This window comes from Nannobrachium achirus (assembly GCF_963921795.1).
Source record: "Nannobrachium achirus genome assembly, chromosome: 19".
Taxonomy (NCBI): Eukaryota; Metazoa; Chordata; class Actinopteri; order Myctophiformes; family Myctophidae; genus Nannobrachium; species Nannobrachium achirus.
Genome location: NC_137826.1, coordinates 28054204 through 28073747, shown reverse-complemented (window position 1 = coordinate 28073747; position 19544 = coordinate 28054204). Strand labels below are relative to the sequence as shown.

General features: G+C 41.8%; 1 protein-coding gene across 2 annotated transcripts in view; it reads right to left on the bottom strand.

Annotated features, from left to right (window-relative positions):
• Positions 1-6111, bottom strand: part of specc1 (sperm antigen with calponin homology and coiled-coil domains 1) — a gene marked incomplete at its 5' end in the record, with an annotated part of 86868 nt that extends 80757 nt beyond the window's left edge. For both annotated transcript variants that reach the window (XM_080748923.1, XM_080748924.1), the window contains 2 exons: positions 4180-4312; positions 5959-6111. In XM_080748923.1, coding sequence (XP_080605049.1) covers positions 4180-4312; positions 5959-6111 — 286 coding nt within the window. The remainder of the gene's footprint in view (positions 1-4179; positions 4313-5958) is intronic.
• Between the last annotated feature and the right edge of the window lie 13433 nt (positions 6112-19544).

Below are 19544 nucleotides of genomic sequence, written 5' to 3'. Positions count from 1 at the left end.
ATTCAAGCCTAGTTCAACCCAAATTCTTTTTTTGGACAGCTCTTTCTCAAGTGTGATCATCATATAGCACTGCTGAAGTCTGCCATGTGTACCTCAAGAGTCTGGCTGGTTCTGGATGCTATTCTGTCAAAATGCCAGGCCTACAGTAGTTCTATCTGACAGATATGAGCTCAACAAGACCAAGCTAACAGTGCTTCCTATAAGTGACATTATCACTTTCACAAACACATCTAATGAGCCATGCATCACATTATAGATACTGGCTTCATCTTAAGTTGCCATGACAGACATTTTTCAATACATTTTGTTTGGTGTACATACAGTACTGTGGGTCAAAAAACCCAGACATTTCTCTCCGATTATCGCAGAACAAATTCATAGGCTATTAGGCTGATAAAAAAGAAAAGAGGCAATTCCTCTCCGAGATGATATCTCTAAACAAAAGTGCGCTGTACACTTCTCAGTGACTTACAGTAGTGCTAGGAGCAGTAGGCTAAGTTATGGTTCTCAATCCATTGCATGCATGATTGACTAGCAAACTTTCCCTACCGCATGTCTAATCTGATTTAACAGTGGCTGATTAGCCTGATTGGTGGACCTGTTTGACTTCTTGTCCATTCGTTGTCTGTCTTCATATGACATGATGTGTGCTCCCTTTAGCCTGGGAGCCTTTCAGTACTAGCTGGCCTGCTGGGAACACTATGTTTTACATGAGCATGTGCTGCAACAGGGTTATAGATAGGTCAGATATGAGAAGCAATGGATGGAGAAGCTGACCTAAGTGAATCGAGTGAGGTCTTGATATAACAGAGAATAATCATTTTGTAGAAAGACAAAATAGAATCAAATGAAGCGGTTTTACAGAGAAGGGGAAACAAGCAAATGTTGGCCTACTCCTAATGATTCTGATTCTGCAGGGGTAATTTTAAACACACTGCTTCAGATGTTGGACGGATGCAAACTAGAAATTGCCAGAATGCAAAACAATCTCTACGCGAAGGATCAGTCTGTTTTGCATGGAGGATAGAGCTCTGCCTGGGAGGAGTGGGTTGGAGGAGCTCACACTCTCATACCTTTGTCTTCACGGCTTGCAGTTAATCAAAAAATCAAACCTCGGTTCGAAGTGGAGCGGTGAATTTGAGCAGCTGTACCCTATGTGAGTGAGTGAGTGAGTGTAAACTGTGCCTGTGAGTGAGTGGTGAGTGTGCCTGGCCTGCACAAAACAGCGCCCCTCCTTTAACTAGTGTGTTGTGTGTGGCCACTCAAGGTATTGCCAGGCTACGGACACGGCCAGCCACCCAGCCAGCCACCCACCCACATACCCACGGACATACCTGTCTATTGGGAGCGCTTTCACCGCTCCAAAAAGCTAGTTATCTAAGAGAGAGAATAAGAGAATTATGTCCATTAACAAATGGCAACCAATGGACCAACAAAACTAGGCCAAAGCAAGCAGGTTAATTAATATATTGTGCATGACACAAAATAAGGGATCTGTCACATCCTTGTGTGTGGAAAAACTCTTCAAAAACCCAAAGGTTGCTTATTAGGGACTCCAATGAGAGCCTATCATGCTCTAAATGCATGTGAGAAAGGGCACATGGGGGAAATCTCGCTTCTGCGAACGCCCATCATTTCAACCGGAGGGTTAGCGACTCACTCCACGGAGGTTAAGGTTAGGGTGAGGGTTAGAGTCGGGTGTCGAAAAGATGAGATGTAGTAACAGCGACACGCTCCCGGCACATGCTTGGACCTGGGCTATGAGTTCCTCTATGTCCTATGCCTCTAAGTCCTCTATGTCCTATGCCTCTAAGTCCTCTATGTCCTATGCCTCTAAGTCCTCTATGTCCTATGACTCTAAGTCCTCTATGTCCTGTGCCTAGGGAATGCCTTCCTCTGCTAGGAATCAATTAGTTTCATTTCAACACAACAGCTCTTTGAAGAAGTAATCTCACCAATAACACAACAGCAAAACACTGTGTGCAAGGGCTCCTGTAATCAAGCATGACGACAGTACCATATGCTGTATAAACAAGAAAACAAAAAACCTACAATACAACAATTACAACGTTTGTTTGACACAAAACAACATGGTTAGTGTTAGTTTTAATTTTATCGTGTGGAACATTCCATGAGGCATTCCATGCACTTGCAAATAGCACACAAACTAAGTGTAATTAAAATGCAGCATCACATTACGCATGTTCAGTAATGAATACAGTAATTAATTAAAATGCCTGTGCAATGTAATCACCATCAGGAATTAATTTTGTGTTGTTGATTGCAAATACCCTGCTTTGGTGCAATTAGAGACTAGAGAGACTGTAAAGAGACTCTACAGTGTAGAGTGTAAAACATTTCCCTTGAGTTGCTAAAGGGCTTGATATCTTTGTTGAGTGTGGCGTTGTGCACCGGAAATAGCTGTTTTAGAACGTCACAACAATGTTGTGTGGCGATGCGTTGTGAGCTTGTAGATCTGCCATTGTCAACCAAGTATACATCCGGCTTACCTGACATGCAAGCTGCAGTCAGTTTCTGCAGCATCAGTGTCATTGTCTAACATGGTTTGTTCCACCCTACATCTGGTATCTGCCAGATGCCAGAGCTGTAAAAAACCTGTATGCCTTTACAATGTCAGACTAAATATTGATGGTGTTGTTGCCAACCTGACACACCTGCACAGGTAAGTAACCACATTGCATTGGAGCCAAATGTCTCATTTAGGGCAGCAGTGGCTCAGGGGTAGTGGCCAGTAGAGCGGCCGGATGGGAACCGTGGGGATCCCAGTTCGATTCCGGGCTCCCCCAGAGTTAATGTCAAAGTGTCCTTGAGCAAGACCCCGAAACCCTAATTGCTCCCGATGTGCAGCGTGGTGCCTTGCATGGTTTCCTCCACCATCAGTGTATGAATGTGTGTGTGAATGGGTGAATGTAAAGCGCTTTGGATAAAAAGTGCTATATAAATGCACCATTTAGCTACAGTACATGCCACTTATTCATCTACAAGTCATTTAAAGAAATTCCAGAAATTGGTTTTATGTAAGTCTTGCAGAATAATGTGTGGAACCTACCACTGCAAATCTCTATCTCATTATTTCCATTTTCTATGGGCTTATATCTAACATCATCTTCTCCATGTAATGTCGAAAACAGTTGAACTGTTCAGGCAGTGGCAGTTGGATAGACAGTTCCAGAACGGCAGGCCATGAATGTGTCCATTCTATTAGCTCTGGACCAGAACACAGACAGCCACCTGCATCACACCAAGCCAGCCAAACAGGAAAAGAGACAGGAACAGAGAGTTTGCCCCAGTGCAGTATAGGATTGTGGTGAGCTTGGGCCATCTAGTGGCCACCTACAGGTAGCTGCCCTTATTTATTCCTCTTTTTTTTAAGATTTGTTTTTGGGCTTTTATGCCTTTATTGCAGGGGTCTTCAATGTTTTCAGCCCAAGGACCCCTTAGTTGAGAGAGAGATGAAGCAGAGACCCACACAACCTTTTCATAGATTCCATATAGTTTCATCATTTGACAGCACTCATCAGTGTATTTTGGATTCATGTAAATTTGTGTCTTCAGATATTAAACCACTTGAACCGTCAATACTTAATAAACTTGACCTTTCACTCTGTAATTAGTCTGCTCTTTTTCCCCTCTACACCAAAGCTCTTTCTATCACTCAAAGATTTTGAGGACCCCCTGTAGTAACTCTGAGGACCCCCTAGGGGTCCCGGACCACCTGTTGAAGACCCCTGCTTTATTGGACAGGACAGTAGACTGACAGGAAATGGGGGGAGAGATGGGGAGCGACACGCTGCAAAGGTCGTCTGGATCGGGAATCGAAACGGCAACGCCGCCAGGCATCCATGCCTATGTGGCAATGCCTAAATGGTATGCGCCTGGACCAGTAGGCCAGCGGGCGCCCCCAGCACCCCATATTTTTACACAGCAAGATGAAGAACCTTGCTTTTCTTTAAAGAACTCTTTCAGAAACTCAACTAGAAATCTCTGAAGCCAGTTATAGGCAAACAGTATGGAATACTTAAAACTGTTTGTTGCAAGGAGTTGCGACTAGTTGCATTGGTGCGGTTTGGCCTTAATATGTACAGTAATTGTAACACATCCACTTGAATGAAATCAAAACCTTTCTACAGTAGATATAACATGTAATGGGTCTCTTACCTGTGAGGCTACGAGGACGTGCTTCTGCCAGGTCTGAGATGGCACCCATAGTGACCGTCTTTTTCATGCGTGAGCTGGCTGATGTGCCCAGGGAGGGCTTGGTCAACGCATCATCACTGCTGGCTCGCTTCAGCTATAAAACCATCATAAGAAAGGATGTGCTGTTATTGTATACCTTAGCAGCAAGATTAGCACAGAATTGCTATTTTAAAACCAATGTGGCAAGGATGCACCACAGTTTGGCATGGTTAACTGTTGAGGCTAAGTTAACATCTAGCATTATAACATTTTCTAGAAATGTAATTATTCAGGGGAAGCCAGATTTCTTTAGAGATCAATTATTTAATGCAGGTCTAAAACAGTTATCAAACTAGACAGGTAAGCTTAGGGTATTTGGGACTTCCAAAACCAAATTCAGAAATACTAAAAAAAAACTGTTATTTATAGTCACCCAACAATGGAACTCATTACCTGGAAATATGAAACGAATCAAAAGTAAGTACTTAAAAGATCTATTAAACAAATATTAATGCATCCACGCGTGCCAAGCATTACTTGTGCATCACGATAAAGAACTTGAGCTGCCGACATTACAATTTTCTCACAGCATATTTATTTACAGATACAGCATGCCACATCATTTATATATCTTTTTAGTGTAAAAATAAGTTGACGTTATTGAACTGTAGAGTTATCCATGTGGTGGTGTGCTGGTTATGTGTAGGGATGTCAAAAATTGACCTTTATCAAAATCGATTATTCTATAGCAATAATCGATTATTAATCGATAATTAATTATTTTTCTTTAATAAAAAAAAAAAAACGTTTTTCTTTCTTCTGTTTTTCGTTTTTTTACTGGATTTCAATGCACATTTACATAATGTACAATATGGCTCTTCAGGTAATTGGTAGCCTAACTACTACTCTTCATCATCGCTCTCAATGAGGAGGCCTGCCTCGGTTGAAAATCCAAACGGGAGAATCAGCGTCGTGAATCAGCGTCTTGTGATCAGCGTGGGTGGGGGTTTCCCAGAACTCATGTGTGTTTCCAAGTACACCAGCGCCGCCGCCGTACCGTACCGCACATCGTGTCGCGGTAAAATGCGGTAAAATGCGATCGTATCGATCTCACTATGAAACACCAGTAGCAGGCATGTTATGTTGTGTTTGATTACTAGTTCGTAGTGCTCCTATTCTGACTGTTTCTTTGGTTAGCAAGTAGCACTAGCAAGCAACAGGTTAGCCACTAGCCAGCCAGGCACACATAACAACACTATGTCATGTGTTGGTCGGTGAACCAATCGCTGAACAGTGCCTCATTTTGGCAACGCCCATCCCTGCAAAGGCTGTGGGCGGAACTGACTTCAGACTGAATAATGAAGTGAAACGAAATGTCAATTCAGGCTGAGTGTCAGGCTACTGTTCACCTAATCTCTCAAGAACAGATTCTGTGACGCTTACAATACAGAGGGCGCTGTTTTCCCCTTTTCTTTGATGATGGCTACCAAACAATCAAGCCTGAATCAATCACACCTGTGTCTGAGACAGAGGGGGAGGGGAGTGTGCTCCTTCATTCTACACAGTTTACAGTTAGTGCTGGTGTGAATAATAAATCAATGGCCATTTACTATTATCATTAATACTATTATTAGCCTATATTTTGGTTGAAACTAACTAAGCCAAAAAATTGTATTAAAAAAATAAATAATAATAATCGATCGATTAATCGAAAATCGATTAATCGTTGACATCCCTAGTTATGTGTAGTGACAATTTTACCTTACTGAGGCGAAGATCTGAGGCCAGTGTGCTGGATGATCTGGAGGTCTTCATGGCTGTGGAGGTGGAGGAGGGGGCAAAGGCGGCTGGCTTTGCCCGCTCCTGGTGTCCTGGCTTGGGCAGGCCCACCTTGGTGGTGCCCGCTTTCAACATGACTGTTGACCTGCACCTGCAAAAAAACACAGCAGGGAGTGAGGTGGAAAGGTATGAATATCACACATGGTACAATCAATACTCCAGAATGTACAACTATAGGTTGTACTTATTGGAGCATCACAGCAGGGTGGATCAATAGCTTTGGCTGACAAATAAAATGCTCATATCGTCATATGTGCAGATGGTAAATGAGAACAATTCTCCAGTCCTTTCATAGAGAAGAGAACACAGTTTGGTATAATAATAGTACCAATGGTTTATGGCCACTTCAAAAGAATGAATTAGCCTGTAGTTATGCCCCTCCCCTAAAAGCTTTTGTCCAATGCTAGCTTAGCAACCGGCAGCTTGCCAAGGCTGTTGCCAAGGCAAACCTTGGCAAGCAGGAAGTTATTCTAAGCTAGCATTGGACAAAAGCTTTTTGGGAGGGGCATAGCTACTGGCTAATTAGCCAACAGTAGAGCACAGAGAAGACCAGTACCGTTAGGCCACTTCCTGTTGGAGGGAGGAGTGAGTGAAGAAAAGAAAGCCTAACCACAACCTCCTCACATCCACAAGCAGGGTCACCCAACTGCTGTGCACCTACAGCGGCGAGGGTGGTCCCTGGAGCTCTGGTGGTTCCAGGGACCCCCAGGGCAGGCTTCCCCTGCCCCTGCCTTGTACCGTAGGTCAGGTCCAGGTTGAGGCACTTCCTCCATCACGGAGGTATAGAGGCCGGTACAGTATACTGCTGAGCTCCCCTGAAGTCATTTTAACAAAAAGGGTACAATAATGCTATTGTTCCAAGACAAGAGGCGATCAAGAATTAAATCTAATCACCCACGCTGGCACAAACATGTCGGTCTAAAAGTGTATTGATACCTGCCAACCAGCGCTGCCCTGGGGGAAAAAGACGGTACACACATTAACTGGTAACAGTTTCTTCAATATTATATAAAGTAAAAAGGTCACTTGTCCTTCTGTCTGTTAGAAAAGTACTGTATTTTAAGGCCCTATAGTAAAATGTAGTGCAAGCGATATTTTTTGGTTAAATAAATGTTTTTTTTATTTTTTTTGTTTTGTTAAAGAAGACTTGGTGATTTTATAGTAAGCATTTACAGTACTATTCATAATATAAAGCCATATAACACTTTTGTTTTAATGATAGGCAATTTCTGTCATCGTTTAATTTTAGATGGTGGTCAGCCACAAACTCACTACTCACAACTGACCAATAAAAAAAAGATACCAGTTCTGTTCAGAATTTGCTATCTCACGTCTTTCCACAAAAATATTAGAAAACGCTCAAGAGTGGGCTCGATAAAAGCCCGGATCAATAAGCAAGATCAATAAGGTGCTCATTATGAATAATAATGAACAAGCTCCATCTCTAGTCATAAATGGTACTCAGCGTTGTACAGTGATCAGCTTTGCCAACTAGCATTCACTTGGCAGTGAGTAGCCAAAAAGGAAGGTCAAAGTACGATGCGTAAGGGCACTTAAGAAAGAAGAGGCATTAATACAGTGGTAAATGATCTGCAGCTCTGAGGATATTATCTCATTGATTTTAAGGGAGGAACTTGGAAGTGATGCATGATGGGGTAACCTGATCCTTCGCTTTTGAGGGCTTTGTGAGCTAATAGGGAGTCCCTATCCGTCTGCCTTCTCCCTCGGGAGTAAAAAAGATTTAACTGTAGGGCTGAGCTTGGCAAGATTTCATTCTGCTTCCGTCCACTATTGCAATTATTGGTTTGAGATTTTTTATGTGTGGGATTCCTGCATCACCATACCGTGGTACTCTCCATCCCAGTGCTAGTTCATATAAAAGCTACGGAGAACTATTCACAGAATAAGAAGAGGCAATGTAAAAAACTACAGCTGCGGGACATGGCAATGAAGGACCTCAACCGTAAATCAAGCAACTCTAAGAGCCTGAAGTGGATCCAGGTCAGCCACATATTCCCAACAGAGGGTTTGCGGTGCCTGATAAGGCTTCGCAGTTCGCACTAGAGTATAATTAGAGAGAAACCTTGCAGGTCCTAACAGACTGATTTGGAACACACTGTATGTGCTGTTTCTGTCTGTATTTACTGTTTGTATAGCACCTCTGGCATTATCATATGACACCAAGCCCCTTTCATGGCAAGGTCTTGTGAGTTAGGGTCAGGAATAAGATCCTGTGATTATCATCACTTCTCCCAAATCTTTGACTTTCCCAGATCCAACACTTTGGTTCCAATATCATTTGACATACAGTACTCACAGCGCCACTTATCAAGGCACACACTTGCTCCAGCAATGGTGAACTTGTAGGCGTGATGAGGAAGTGAGGATACTCTGTGACATGGGAGTTAATTGAGGAACTAAATGTCCTGTGAATATGTTCCACACATTTGCACAACCATCTCTGACTTGAAGTGAGAAGAAGAAGGAAAAGTCAATCGAGCCCAGAGTACAGCGTCACTAACCTACTTTGTTTTCAGCATCTTTGTACCACTGCAAAGGATCTTTTAACAGCAACTCCTCGTTCCTCTGCAGAGAAACAGTACTATAAGAGCAGTTTCTCTGGAGTCAGAACGCTGTCCCACTTACTATCAAGCGGCCTAATTACAAACCCAAATGTCTTTTGAGAGACAGAAGGCTGACTGCATTTTCAACATGAGCCAGCCAATGGGAGAGAAGAGAGTATAGTAAATCAGACACTGTGGAAAGGTGATCCCGATGACAAAGATACTGTAAGCAACATTTAAACGTCTTTTACACGGCTGAATCTCACAGAGTTTTAACAAAGCAAAGTACATGTCGGATTAAATCTGGGTCCCACTCCCAGTAAAAAGCAAGCTCAGTCTGCATAACCTAAATATGGAATTTGCTAGGAAACTTAGCAAATTAGAAAGCTGAATATAATTTGTAGCCACCACAACCCTAACTATTGGGTTGCGCTGTGCCTTAATTACATTGCTTTTTTTTCTGAAGCAGGGATGTGAACACGACCACTACTGTACAGTAATGGGAGATAGAGCTGTGGAGAAACTTCTCACAGAATCTCTGGTCTTTAGCTGCTGGGAGTAGATAACAAGGAGGAGGGACTATAGATCAACTGACATGCTTATCAGTTAAGCCGTCGATGAGACAGTCTCTCAAACATAACCTAATTGTTTGTGTGCAAACCCTGAAGCAGGCGAGGCTGAGTTTCACTGACACAAATTCCATCCACCAATCCTGTAAGTAAATTCAAATCAAGAGCAGGCACACCATTAGTCTTCAGAGTCTCACAAACAAACAAAAAATGTATGGCATTTTCCACACATCTTTCCATTTGTGGCAGCTCAAAACAATATCCATCAGTCTTGCACAAATACAGTTCCCACACTGATACACTGGCGTGTTAACAGTGTTTGCCAAAATATGCTCTCTCCGCCTTCAACTGGTAGTTTTGGAGAAAAAAAAACGAAACAAACCACTACACTACAACTCATCCAAGGAAATGTCAAATTAACTAAATGCATGTGATTTACAGTACCTACATTTTCTTCAAAGAGCACAACCAGAAAGAACACACCCAATATTGTTTAAAAAAGTGATTTTATCAAAATAAAAGTCTACAGTAGTTGTAGTGCTGCACCCTGCACTAAATCCAAAACACTGACCGACTTAGAAACAAAACCCCAGAATTAATTGCCCCTTTCCCAACCATCACTACTAGAAAATAATTACAAAGGAACACAACGTTGTTTACTCTTCTTCTACTGCTCAAAACCAACAACTCAAGGAGATATTGGCATACTCTATACTTTACTAACCCTAATCTATCAAAAAAAAGAAAAAATCTTAGTTTAGTTTCAATCTTAGTTTATTTCATTAAGCGTCCCGCAAAGCTTGGCCAATGAGCCAAGTGTGGGACATACTGTACGTACAAACGTACGTACATACATACATACATACAGACAAAGCCAGATGTAGGAGCAGTTAGCACCGCTCAAAAATCCCCCTCCATACCAATGCCTGGCCTCAACTTATCAATAGCCCATATTTAGTAAAATATATGTATGGTATATATTGGGGAGCAGCTTAAGACCCATCTCTTTTCTTTGAGCATAAGGAAGGCCCATCACTTCTGCTAACATGTGACTTCCTTCCAGAAAGTCCCCAAACATTAGAGATGATGGGATGACAGGTTAATCTTTCCTCTGCTGCACACAATTATGCCAGAAGCCTAAACAACATTAAATGTTTAGGCCTCTTGCGTATTTGCAAACTTTGCAGACACAATTTGTTTCAAGGGTCTTCGTACAGGCAGTCACTAATTTAATTCTGTTCTATCCGTAGTGATCACATCAAATGGACAAGAGATGTCAAAGCCCATGTTACATCATGAGATTATTTTCTTTTTAAACCCATTCCATTAAAATGTCAATGTACATGGGGCGCCTGCTGGCCTGGTGGTCAAGGCGCATACCACATATTAGGCTATGATGCCTGCTGGCGTCGCCAGTTCGATTCCTGTTCCGGAACACCTTTGCCGCATGTCATTCCCCGTCTCTCTCCCTGTTTCCTGTCAGTCTACTATCCTATCAAATAAAGGCATAAAAAAGCACAAAAAAAATAAAAAAAAATCAAATAATAATCAATGTACAGTATATCTGCTAAAATCAGGCACGCTCATCAAAGAATAATGCCTGATCTGTACTTGGTTGTGCAAATCAGGCATTGCACACCAAAAACAGCAGATCTAGAAGCTGATGACAGTTGAATGGCAATTTTTTTTTAATAAGGCACAACTGAGGAATATTGAAACCAGGACAACACTTAACTCATTGAGTGCCTATCCCGAATTAGTTCGGGATATATTATCGCATACCAGAGTGCCTATCCCGAACATGTTCGGGATATTAAAAAAAAAAAAAAAAAATCTTTTTTGAAAAAAAATTTTTTGAATTTTTTTTTTTGGACCCCATCAAATCTAGTGAACATGATTTCAATCGCGATTTTGCATGTTCCACCCCCATACAACCCCATCTAACATACAGGGCAGCCATGTTTGTTTACATAACATGTAAAACATAATGGCGATTATCTCAAGAATGCCTGAACGGATTTCCAATCGGATTTTTTTGTTTGAAAGCTGTGAACAAACTGCACAAATCCACTCCAATGCAATCCAGGATTGCATTGGATTTTTTAGAGCTCATTCTTCTCTGTTTTTTTCCCATGCATGAGGTGTGCAAGGTTTAATCATGGCTAAGTTGACGAAAATAAGGCTTCTAAAATGCTTGGTAGCCAATAGCTAACTTCAAGCTAACTTCATCCTCTTCCTGTACATGCACAAAGGAAAGTGTTCAGGCAAGTCATGGCTGCAGGGCTTCTGCATATACCAGCATATCTCTATGGGATTTTCTATGGCCACTGGGCGCCCTCTAGTGGTGAAAGGGGTGGCACTCAAAGAGTTAATTGACATCACGATTTTACAATATCTAAAATCCCAGGCAAAAGCTAGTCTCTTTATCACAATATCAATGTAATATTGATATATTGCCACTGGTTTCTGTCCACCAGGGTCAATCCTGACAGGAGGCTGGACACAGGATGCTGGGCTGAGTATCACTGCTTCATCACATCCTCTCTTCCTAATGTTCCTATATCTGCAGTGGTTTCCCATAGCAGGGCTCACAGGACCAAATAGGTTTAAACAGGCTAGCTCCAATCACAAACTAATGGTCAGCTACAACAGGAAATACCTTTAAATAAATATGCTACAGTCTTTAAAGCCACAGCACCATGTGGACCACTTTTGGAAGCAGACAGAGATGTCAAAAAGACAAATAAAACATCAGCGGTCATTAATAATGTTCCTGTTGAGTCATTAGTTAAACTAGTCAGTCAGCTTTCCATTCTCAAACTTTCCTATTCCTAACCGAGCACTGAGCAGTGTCATACTGTAAGTTATATGGCAAAGCCACAAAGTCCTCCAGTGTCCCTCCGGAAAGAAAATAAGGTGGGACCGGTAGATCAAGCAACCCACTGATATCATCTGAGAATTCAGGCAATTAAAGAGAGAGAGAGAGAGCGCGGGAAGAGAGACAGTCAGACACACAGAAAAGAAATACTCACAGTAGTAGTGTGTTGGTAGTGGATGATGTCCTAGACTAGAGCCTGCCCCCTGCCTGGAGTGACCTGGACTAACAGAGCTAGACTAGAGAAAAGCAGCCATCCTGAGTGGAGCTCCAGTCACACCGGCTGAGGAGAGAGAAGTGTCCGGAGCAGCAGCTCCATGCAGCAACCAGGACATGGAAGTATACTGCAGGACTGCCAGACGCTGTACCCTCTCTCTCCCTCTCTCTCTCTCTCTCTCTTTTTCTCTCTCTCTCTCTCTCTCTAATACTCTCTCTCCCCCCATCTCAGACGCTCTCAGACAGGGAGAGTGGGACAGAGTCTAGCCATGGGCAGGTTTTTCCGTCTTGCTCACTCACTACTTTTTCCTTCACCTTTTCTCCCTTGTGAAGATCACTAGGGCTGTCATGATAATGACATTTTTCATGACGATTAATTGTCACTCAAATAATTGCGATTAACGATTTAATTGTGTTTTTGTAGTTGACAATTACATTCTGTTTGGCTTGTAGGCTTTGAAGTTGCACATGGCAGATATGACACATAACCCAAATATACAAAGAAATGACTGAGATATTTGACCTAACTTTATACTTAAAAAAGAACATTGATTGTGGACATAGCCGATCTACAAGCTCACAACGCATCACATTGTGACACGTTGTGAGCTTGTAGATCTGCTATTTCCACTATTTTTGAAAATGTTATATATATGAACCTTTTCCAACCTGGAAATGATTATAATGATTATGACAAAATAATTGCGAATATGTCAAATAATTGCGATTAGAGGATTATGTCATAATTGTAACAGGCCTAAAGATCAAGGAGAGAAGGGTGGTCACGTGTGACGTTGAGGCCACTGGGCTATCCGCGGGGACCAAATAAGGATAATCCCTTTTTATTGTAATTTATGAGCGTGTTTATAAGTACATAGCATTTTGCTGTGCTTTGTGAATTCCCTCATTAGGACAGTGGGGCTTGCCTTGGAAAGTGCATGCCAGTGGTTTATGCACAAGACACAATTGCTCCATTGTAGCATCCAGGGCTGTGTACAGTACACGTGTAGTAACGAACACATCAGACAGTGTGCAGGAACAACTTGCTCCTTCAGAATTATGTGTGTGTGCATCACATGTCAGTACTGATACCTTCAATTAACTGCTTAGATTTAGAAAATAAAGTCTGACTTGGGATGCCACCACAGCATGCACTCCTTGTTCCCAAGTGTGCAGTGGGTCGTTGTGAAGTCAAAACTGCAGCTTGTTAGCTAACACTGACAAAGTCTGTCTTTGTCTCTAAAAACACACTTCGTTCAATACCGTGAGGGTGGAACGTTTGTGGAGAGGGGCCTGCATTTTATGTGCTTCCCAGCCGTTTGAATTTGGATCCCACGTTGTGCGGCATGCCAAGGCCATAGAGTGTGTGTGGGTAGAGGCACGGCTTCACTGGGACTGGGATGAAACAAGCTCCCAGTTTGTGGTGGGTGGTAAATGGGGAAACTCAGGCAGACCACACCCCTACACCGCCACAAAAGCTGCTTTCCAAAAGGGCACTGCAACGAGGCTGAGAAAAAGGCTGCTTCTGAATACTTTTTAAACACCACATCCTGTTTGACACCCTGCACAGATTCAGCATGTGATTACGCATGCCTGCCTACTTTCGACTGCACCAGTCAAGAAGCCCTGACACGGGCAACAACAAGCTTAAATGAATTCAGTCTATTCAAAAGCTGTATAAATGCAGCAGCATTCTTTTAATTCTTCACTGCTAAGAGCTCCAATGTGCGCCCGCTGGTATAGTGTTGATTAGTAATGAACATTGCGCAATGAAGAGACCATCAACAACCATAATAACCAGCAGTTAGTGGTCACAATGGAGCTACAGCATCGTTACGTATAGTGATAGACATGTATGGAGAAGATTCCAGGAATTTGAGAACTAACAGCTATATTTTCGTCCATGCCTTAACCTTATTCCTAAACTTCTTTGCCTTTTTTTTACTATTTTGAAAAAACATTTTAAAATACTCCAAATAGCCGACCTACATCGACACGTGAGCTTGTATATCAGCTATTTGAAATATTCAAGTTTGTTTTTATAATAGTAAAAAATTGCAAAAAGGTTTAGGGATAAGGGGTAAGGCATGGAACAAAAATAGAGCCCCATATGTCCTGGTTCCGCTCTTATGATCCGATGCACGACTAAAATTAGATCCTATGCTATGAGAAGGTACAGAGGGAGAAAGGAAATAGCAGGAGCATGCGGCTATTAGTCACATGTTAATAAATTATAATGTTGCGTACTGTAGATCAGTGTGTCGGCTGGCTGGGTGAGGCAGGGTGTTGATCTGTAGAGCCACCTGCCAGTGCGTGTGGATATGTGATATTTAGTGGCCACTGCCAGCCTCACAGAGCTGGCCACTCAATATCACACTCCTCTCGAGTCCTCTGAGAGAAATATGAGACGTGATGGCCGCCACACTGGAACTGTAGAACACAGGTACTCTACACCAGCGGTTCTCAGACAACAACCCCTAAATCAATATGTATTTAGCTGCGGAACCCCAATTTTAAATTATTTATTGGCAGGGGATCTACAGATAAGATAAAGTTAAAACATTGTATTCAAACATTTTTCACAGTTTCTTTTTTTCTTTTTGCAGATCTACAGATTGCAGATTTCTTTGCCGATATACAACTTCACACTTCACAGATCATCGTTTTTTAAATAGCTGAATACACAGGTTCGACTTTTTCATGGGGACCACTTGGAAGGACCCCTGAGGGTCCCCGGAACCCACTTTGAGAACCACTGCTCTAGACCAGAGTCCCAAACTATTTAGAAGTTAGACGTTTGCCCGGGACCCAAACTAGTGAAAATAGCAGATCAGATCTACAACTAAGCTTGCAATGCGTCACTGTAGAAATGTTTTGAAATATATAATATTAATATAAAACTGAAAAAAATTAAGGGACCCATAAAGGTTGGTCAACAGTGGTCTAGACTCTAGATCTCTGGACACTCCCTCTCTCTCTCTCTTTTCCTTACTCTCTCTTCCTCTCTCATACAGGAACAAACACTGAGGCAGACTCACCACACTTGGACAATATATATCTCCACTGCACAGGATGTAAAAACAAACGTGAAACACACCAGGGTGATGACTCAACTGTGTGTGGCTGAGCATACAGCTTTTTCCATATCCTTGAATAACATAGGCCATCCAGGAGCTGGAAGAGGCTGTCTTTATATTGGCCAAGGCCTTCAGTAGATGATCTATTATAATAAAGAAACAAATGAAAGCAAAGCAAAGAAAGAAAGAAAGAAAGAAAGAAAGAAAGAAAGAACTAAGAAAGAAAGAAAGAAAGAAACCCAAAACACTTAGGGCAGTCAAAATGATTTTGAAATTAACAGGCAAAAGAACAACAGTTTATTTCAATTTAGTTTTTTGTGGGATAAATCTTTGCGAAGATTAAAGGACAACTTTGTTTTTTTACAACAAGGGTTCATATTTTAGATTGTACTTAGAGAAAAGAAAAAGTGAGTGTTAAAATGTTTTCATTTGCTTCGTTCTATTGTTTTATCGCGTTTACCCTGCTAAAATGTGGGGCATGCGTACGCATGGGGGCATGCGTACAAGTGGCTAAATATGTCTTTTTAGACACAATAAGCCAGCAGTTTCTTTACTGCTATTTACAGTAACACTTGTAGCCCCCATAAGTCACATCCAACCATGAAAGGTTGTGTTGTATCTTGGGAATGGGCTTATTCTGTGTAAAATTACATATTTGGCCACTTGTACGCATGCCCCCAACCACTGAAATAAGAATCTCTAAAACAATAGAAAGAAGTAAATTAAATCATTTTAACACTTATCTTTTATATTCTTTAATTACTATCTAAAATATGAACCCTTGTTGTAAAAAACTAAAGTTGTCCTTTAAGCTGCACAGATTTGGGTTGACTTTATCGATTCAATATGGAACACGAGTTTGAATGAAATACAATACAGCAGCAGGATCAAGGGATCAACCATGCCACATTTTAAATGCACACTGTGGAAGCAAATTACCAAAAGTGCAAGCCAAGCATGATTCTGACTAATTAGTTGTGCAAAAATAAAAATAACCATTGTGTTTTTCTCCCTTCGACAAAACCATTGTGTAATTAACCAAACAAAGGTCTGAGTTTAATAAACTTTATCCATGCCTTTGTTACTGAGCACCAAGACAGGCATCTCTGCTTATTTTCCAAAAAAGTCCATCTGTCCTCTTTTTTCTTTTTTTACTTTTCCCAAATTTAAGCTGTTAATTAGCAATTTTGGCAGTCTATCTGTAGTTGTGGTTTCTCTCCGTTTAACCTGGGTGGATAGCAATGCTGGAATGGACACATTTTCAATATAGAATCAAACTGATTCATGCCCATCTCGAAGCACTCTAGCAAGTGCAAGATGATTTCAAGCTAGACAGAGAAGTCAGACACATTTTTACTTAAAGGGATTTGTTCCCCCTGGCATCACAGGGATCTCTCTAACAGGGCATCATTAATATTGATGACATCAGGGAACTCCATACATGGGCATAAAAGGGATTATGTTAGTGTGACATCACAGTGAAGCCAGAGCGTGATGTCAGAGCGGCAAACCCATTCGGGTAGAGTGGTTCCCCTGACATCACAGTGACATCAGAGCATGATGACATCATGATGACACATTTTATGGTCTATGGGTTTGCCCATAGACCGTATACACGTCTACACAGAGACAAGCTGTGACGTTTCTCATGGTAAACTGCGACCTTCGGTCGCAATAACTATGTCACTTGATGAAAATAACCGAAAAGTTATTTTTGCATTACAACAATTACAAAAATTAATTAGATATTGCACAGGTGGTGCAGTGGTTAAGTGCTTGTGTGAGGTTTGTGGGTTCGAATCCACGTGGTGCATCCGACTTCGTCGAGCGTCTGTGCGAACACATTCGCACAGACGGGAGGTTGATACTGCACACACTCCTACGGACTGGGGGCGGCACCTGTCAGCGAGGAGTGTTGGGCGGGAGGAGTAGGACGAAGGCTCTACATTCTCCCATTGGGGGCTCCTCACTGGAAGGTGAGTCAGTAGGATACAACAGCAGTGAGCCGACAACACATGAATGAGTGTGGGGAGGAATCAATTGGCACAATGATGAAAAAGGGGTAAAAAGCTAAATAAATAATTTGATTTAGGTTAGAGCCAGCCATGGTCCAGGGGGAATCAGATCCCCATACAGAAATACATTTATCGTGACTTTACTGTACATGTACAAAGAAATACGATATCAAGGCCTGTGAAGGACATTGCGATATCACCAGAGCCTCTGTTTCACCTAAATGGTGTTAAGTGTTAAGCTGGTGTTAAGTGTTTAGCTGCTGATGTTGCATTGCCATAACAGTTGCTGAACATCTGAGCCACATCTGCGTCCTCCACTCATCCAGTGAGTGGGACTAGAACAGACCGCTGTTGTTGTATGCTCTTTCACTGTGTGTTTAACCTCCATTTCACTCTCAAGAAAAGAAAACCGCAGCCTTTATTGGAATTAATGAACAACATAAACTGAGTTTAGGGCTACGTGTCAGCTGTTAAGTGTAAAATATGTTTTGTTATGTGCTCAAGTACATCTACACATGCATTTTATATGTCAGAGTAACCACGTCGGCAGCTCTCAAGCATCTGTGCAGCACCTGGGTTTAGGGAAGTGATGTCTGCAAAGCCATTAACTGGACTAAAGTGAAACAGGAAGTGTCTAGATCAGGCTGTGTTCCACGCTGAGAGACTGTCTCTGCTCTCCCTCTGGGTTCCCTTTTCCTCTGGGGGATCTGAAACCATGCATTCAACCCCCATCCCCAATACATCAGTACGCTTGCAGCATTAAGGGCTGCTTACATTTCCAAAGAGTCACACAGGAAGTCTGAGGCTTCTTTGCAGTCAGAACATACTGTATTTGAATGGCATAGAGCGAGCACAGCCTTGATTCAATGTGCATTGCACTGTAATAATGACCATCCATCCAGCGACCAATAGTCTTTAAAAAGGTATTTTGCTAATATGAAAGATTTTTTTTTGTTCCTGTGGTTTTATCTTTCATTGCCTATGATTCAATCAATTCTTTGGCATTCAAAGTATGAGAATTTTGAATCAGTAAGCTATTTGAAAAAGACAGCAAGAAAGAGTGAACCCAAATAGATAGTGCTGGCATGGATAGAACCTGTCCAGTGGAGCACCACACTGAATCAACATTAGGAAGAACAGCCTGTAGGTAATCAGCATCTATAAGCATTAAAGAGATCAGAGGAAAACTGAACAAGCTAAAAAATAAAAGTGCTGCGTCTGCAATTTCCTGAGTAAGATCTGGCTGAAAAATCAATGCGTGTTGGGATGATGATTAAGCCCATGTGACGGTATCACAGAGGTTCTCAGAAATATATGTTCCCTGCAAATGAGAAATGCAGTCATGTTCTAAGTTTCACCATGGGAAGCAGGCTCATTAAAACATAATAGTACTCGTTATTTGTGGGAGCACACCAGTAGTGGGCTGATGGCAACATTTAAAGAATGAAAAAAAAATGATGATCTACCTGATCATCATGTTTTTTTATATATATACTAGGACGACGATCTTTTCCAAAAAAGTGTACAGAAAGTGTTAAAATTATGTTTTTATGGTGACCCAGCTGAAGTGAGCCACACCCACAGTGTTGGGTATAATGGTAAAAGTGGAGGGGTTGATTTTATGATGCCATTAACTCAGTGTTTTTCAATTGGGCCTTTTGACTGAGAGGCTTTCAGCTTTCAGAAAGTAACCAAAAATACATTACAGAAATAAATTACAGAATCCTGTAAAAAAGAAACATGCCCGCAAAAATGCAAATGCAATCCAAAATCACAGAAATACACCGATATTGTTGCAGAGTCAGCAGTATAAACAGTATAGCAAGCGCACCCTACAGTGTTGCTGCTGAACAGAATACACCGGTGATAACAGTCTCTGTGCAGACTGTCAAAAATGTTCTCTTGACTAAGCAGAATGGCCATCGTGTGCCTCGTTGTAAATCTTCATGGCTCGAAATATCACTATCACCATCTGGAGTGGACCAATAGGGAGAATGCCTATGCTAATGTACTTTTACCGGTGTCACCACACGAGCTCTCACAGCAGAACCATTATCTCTCACGATCTCTCCTGAATTTACTGTGTTGGAGGTGAGATGGCTTTGGCCCTTCATGTGCAGTATATTTAATGCAGCTGGGCTCCCCAAGGGCCCGCATTTCCTGTTCTGAAAATGTCAAAGTTCTCCTCCGAT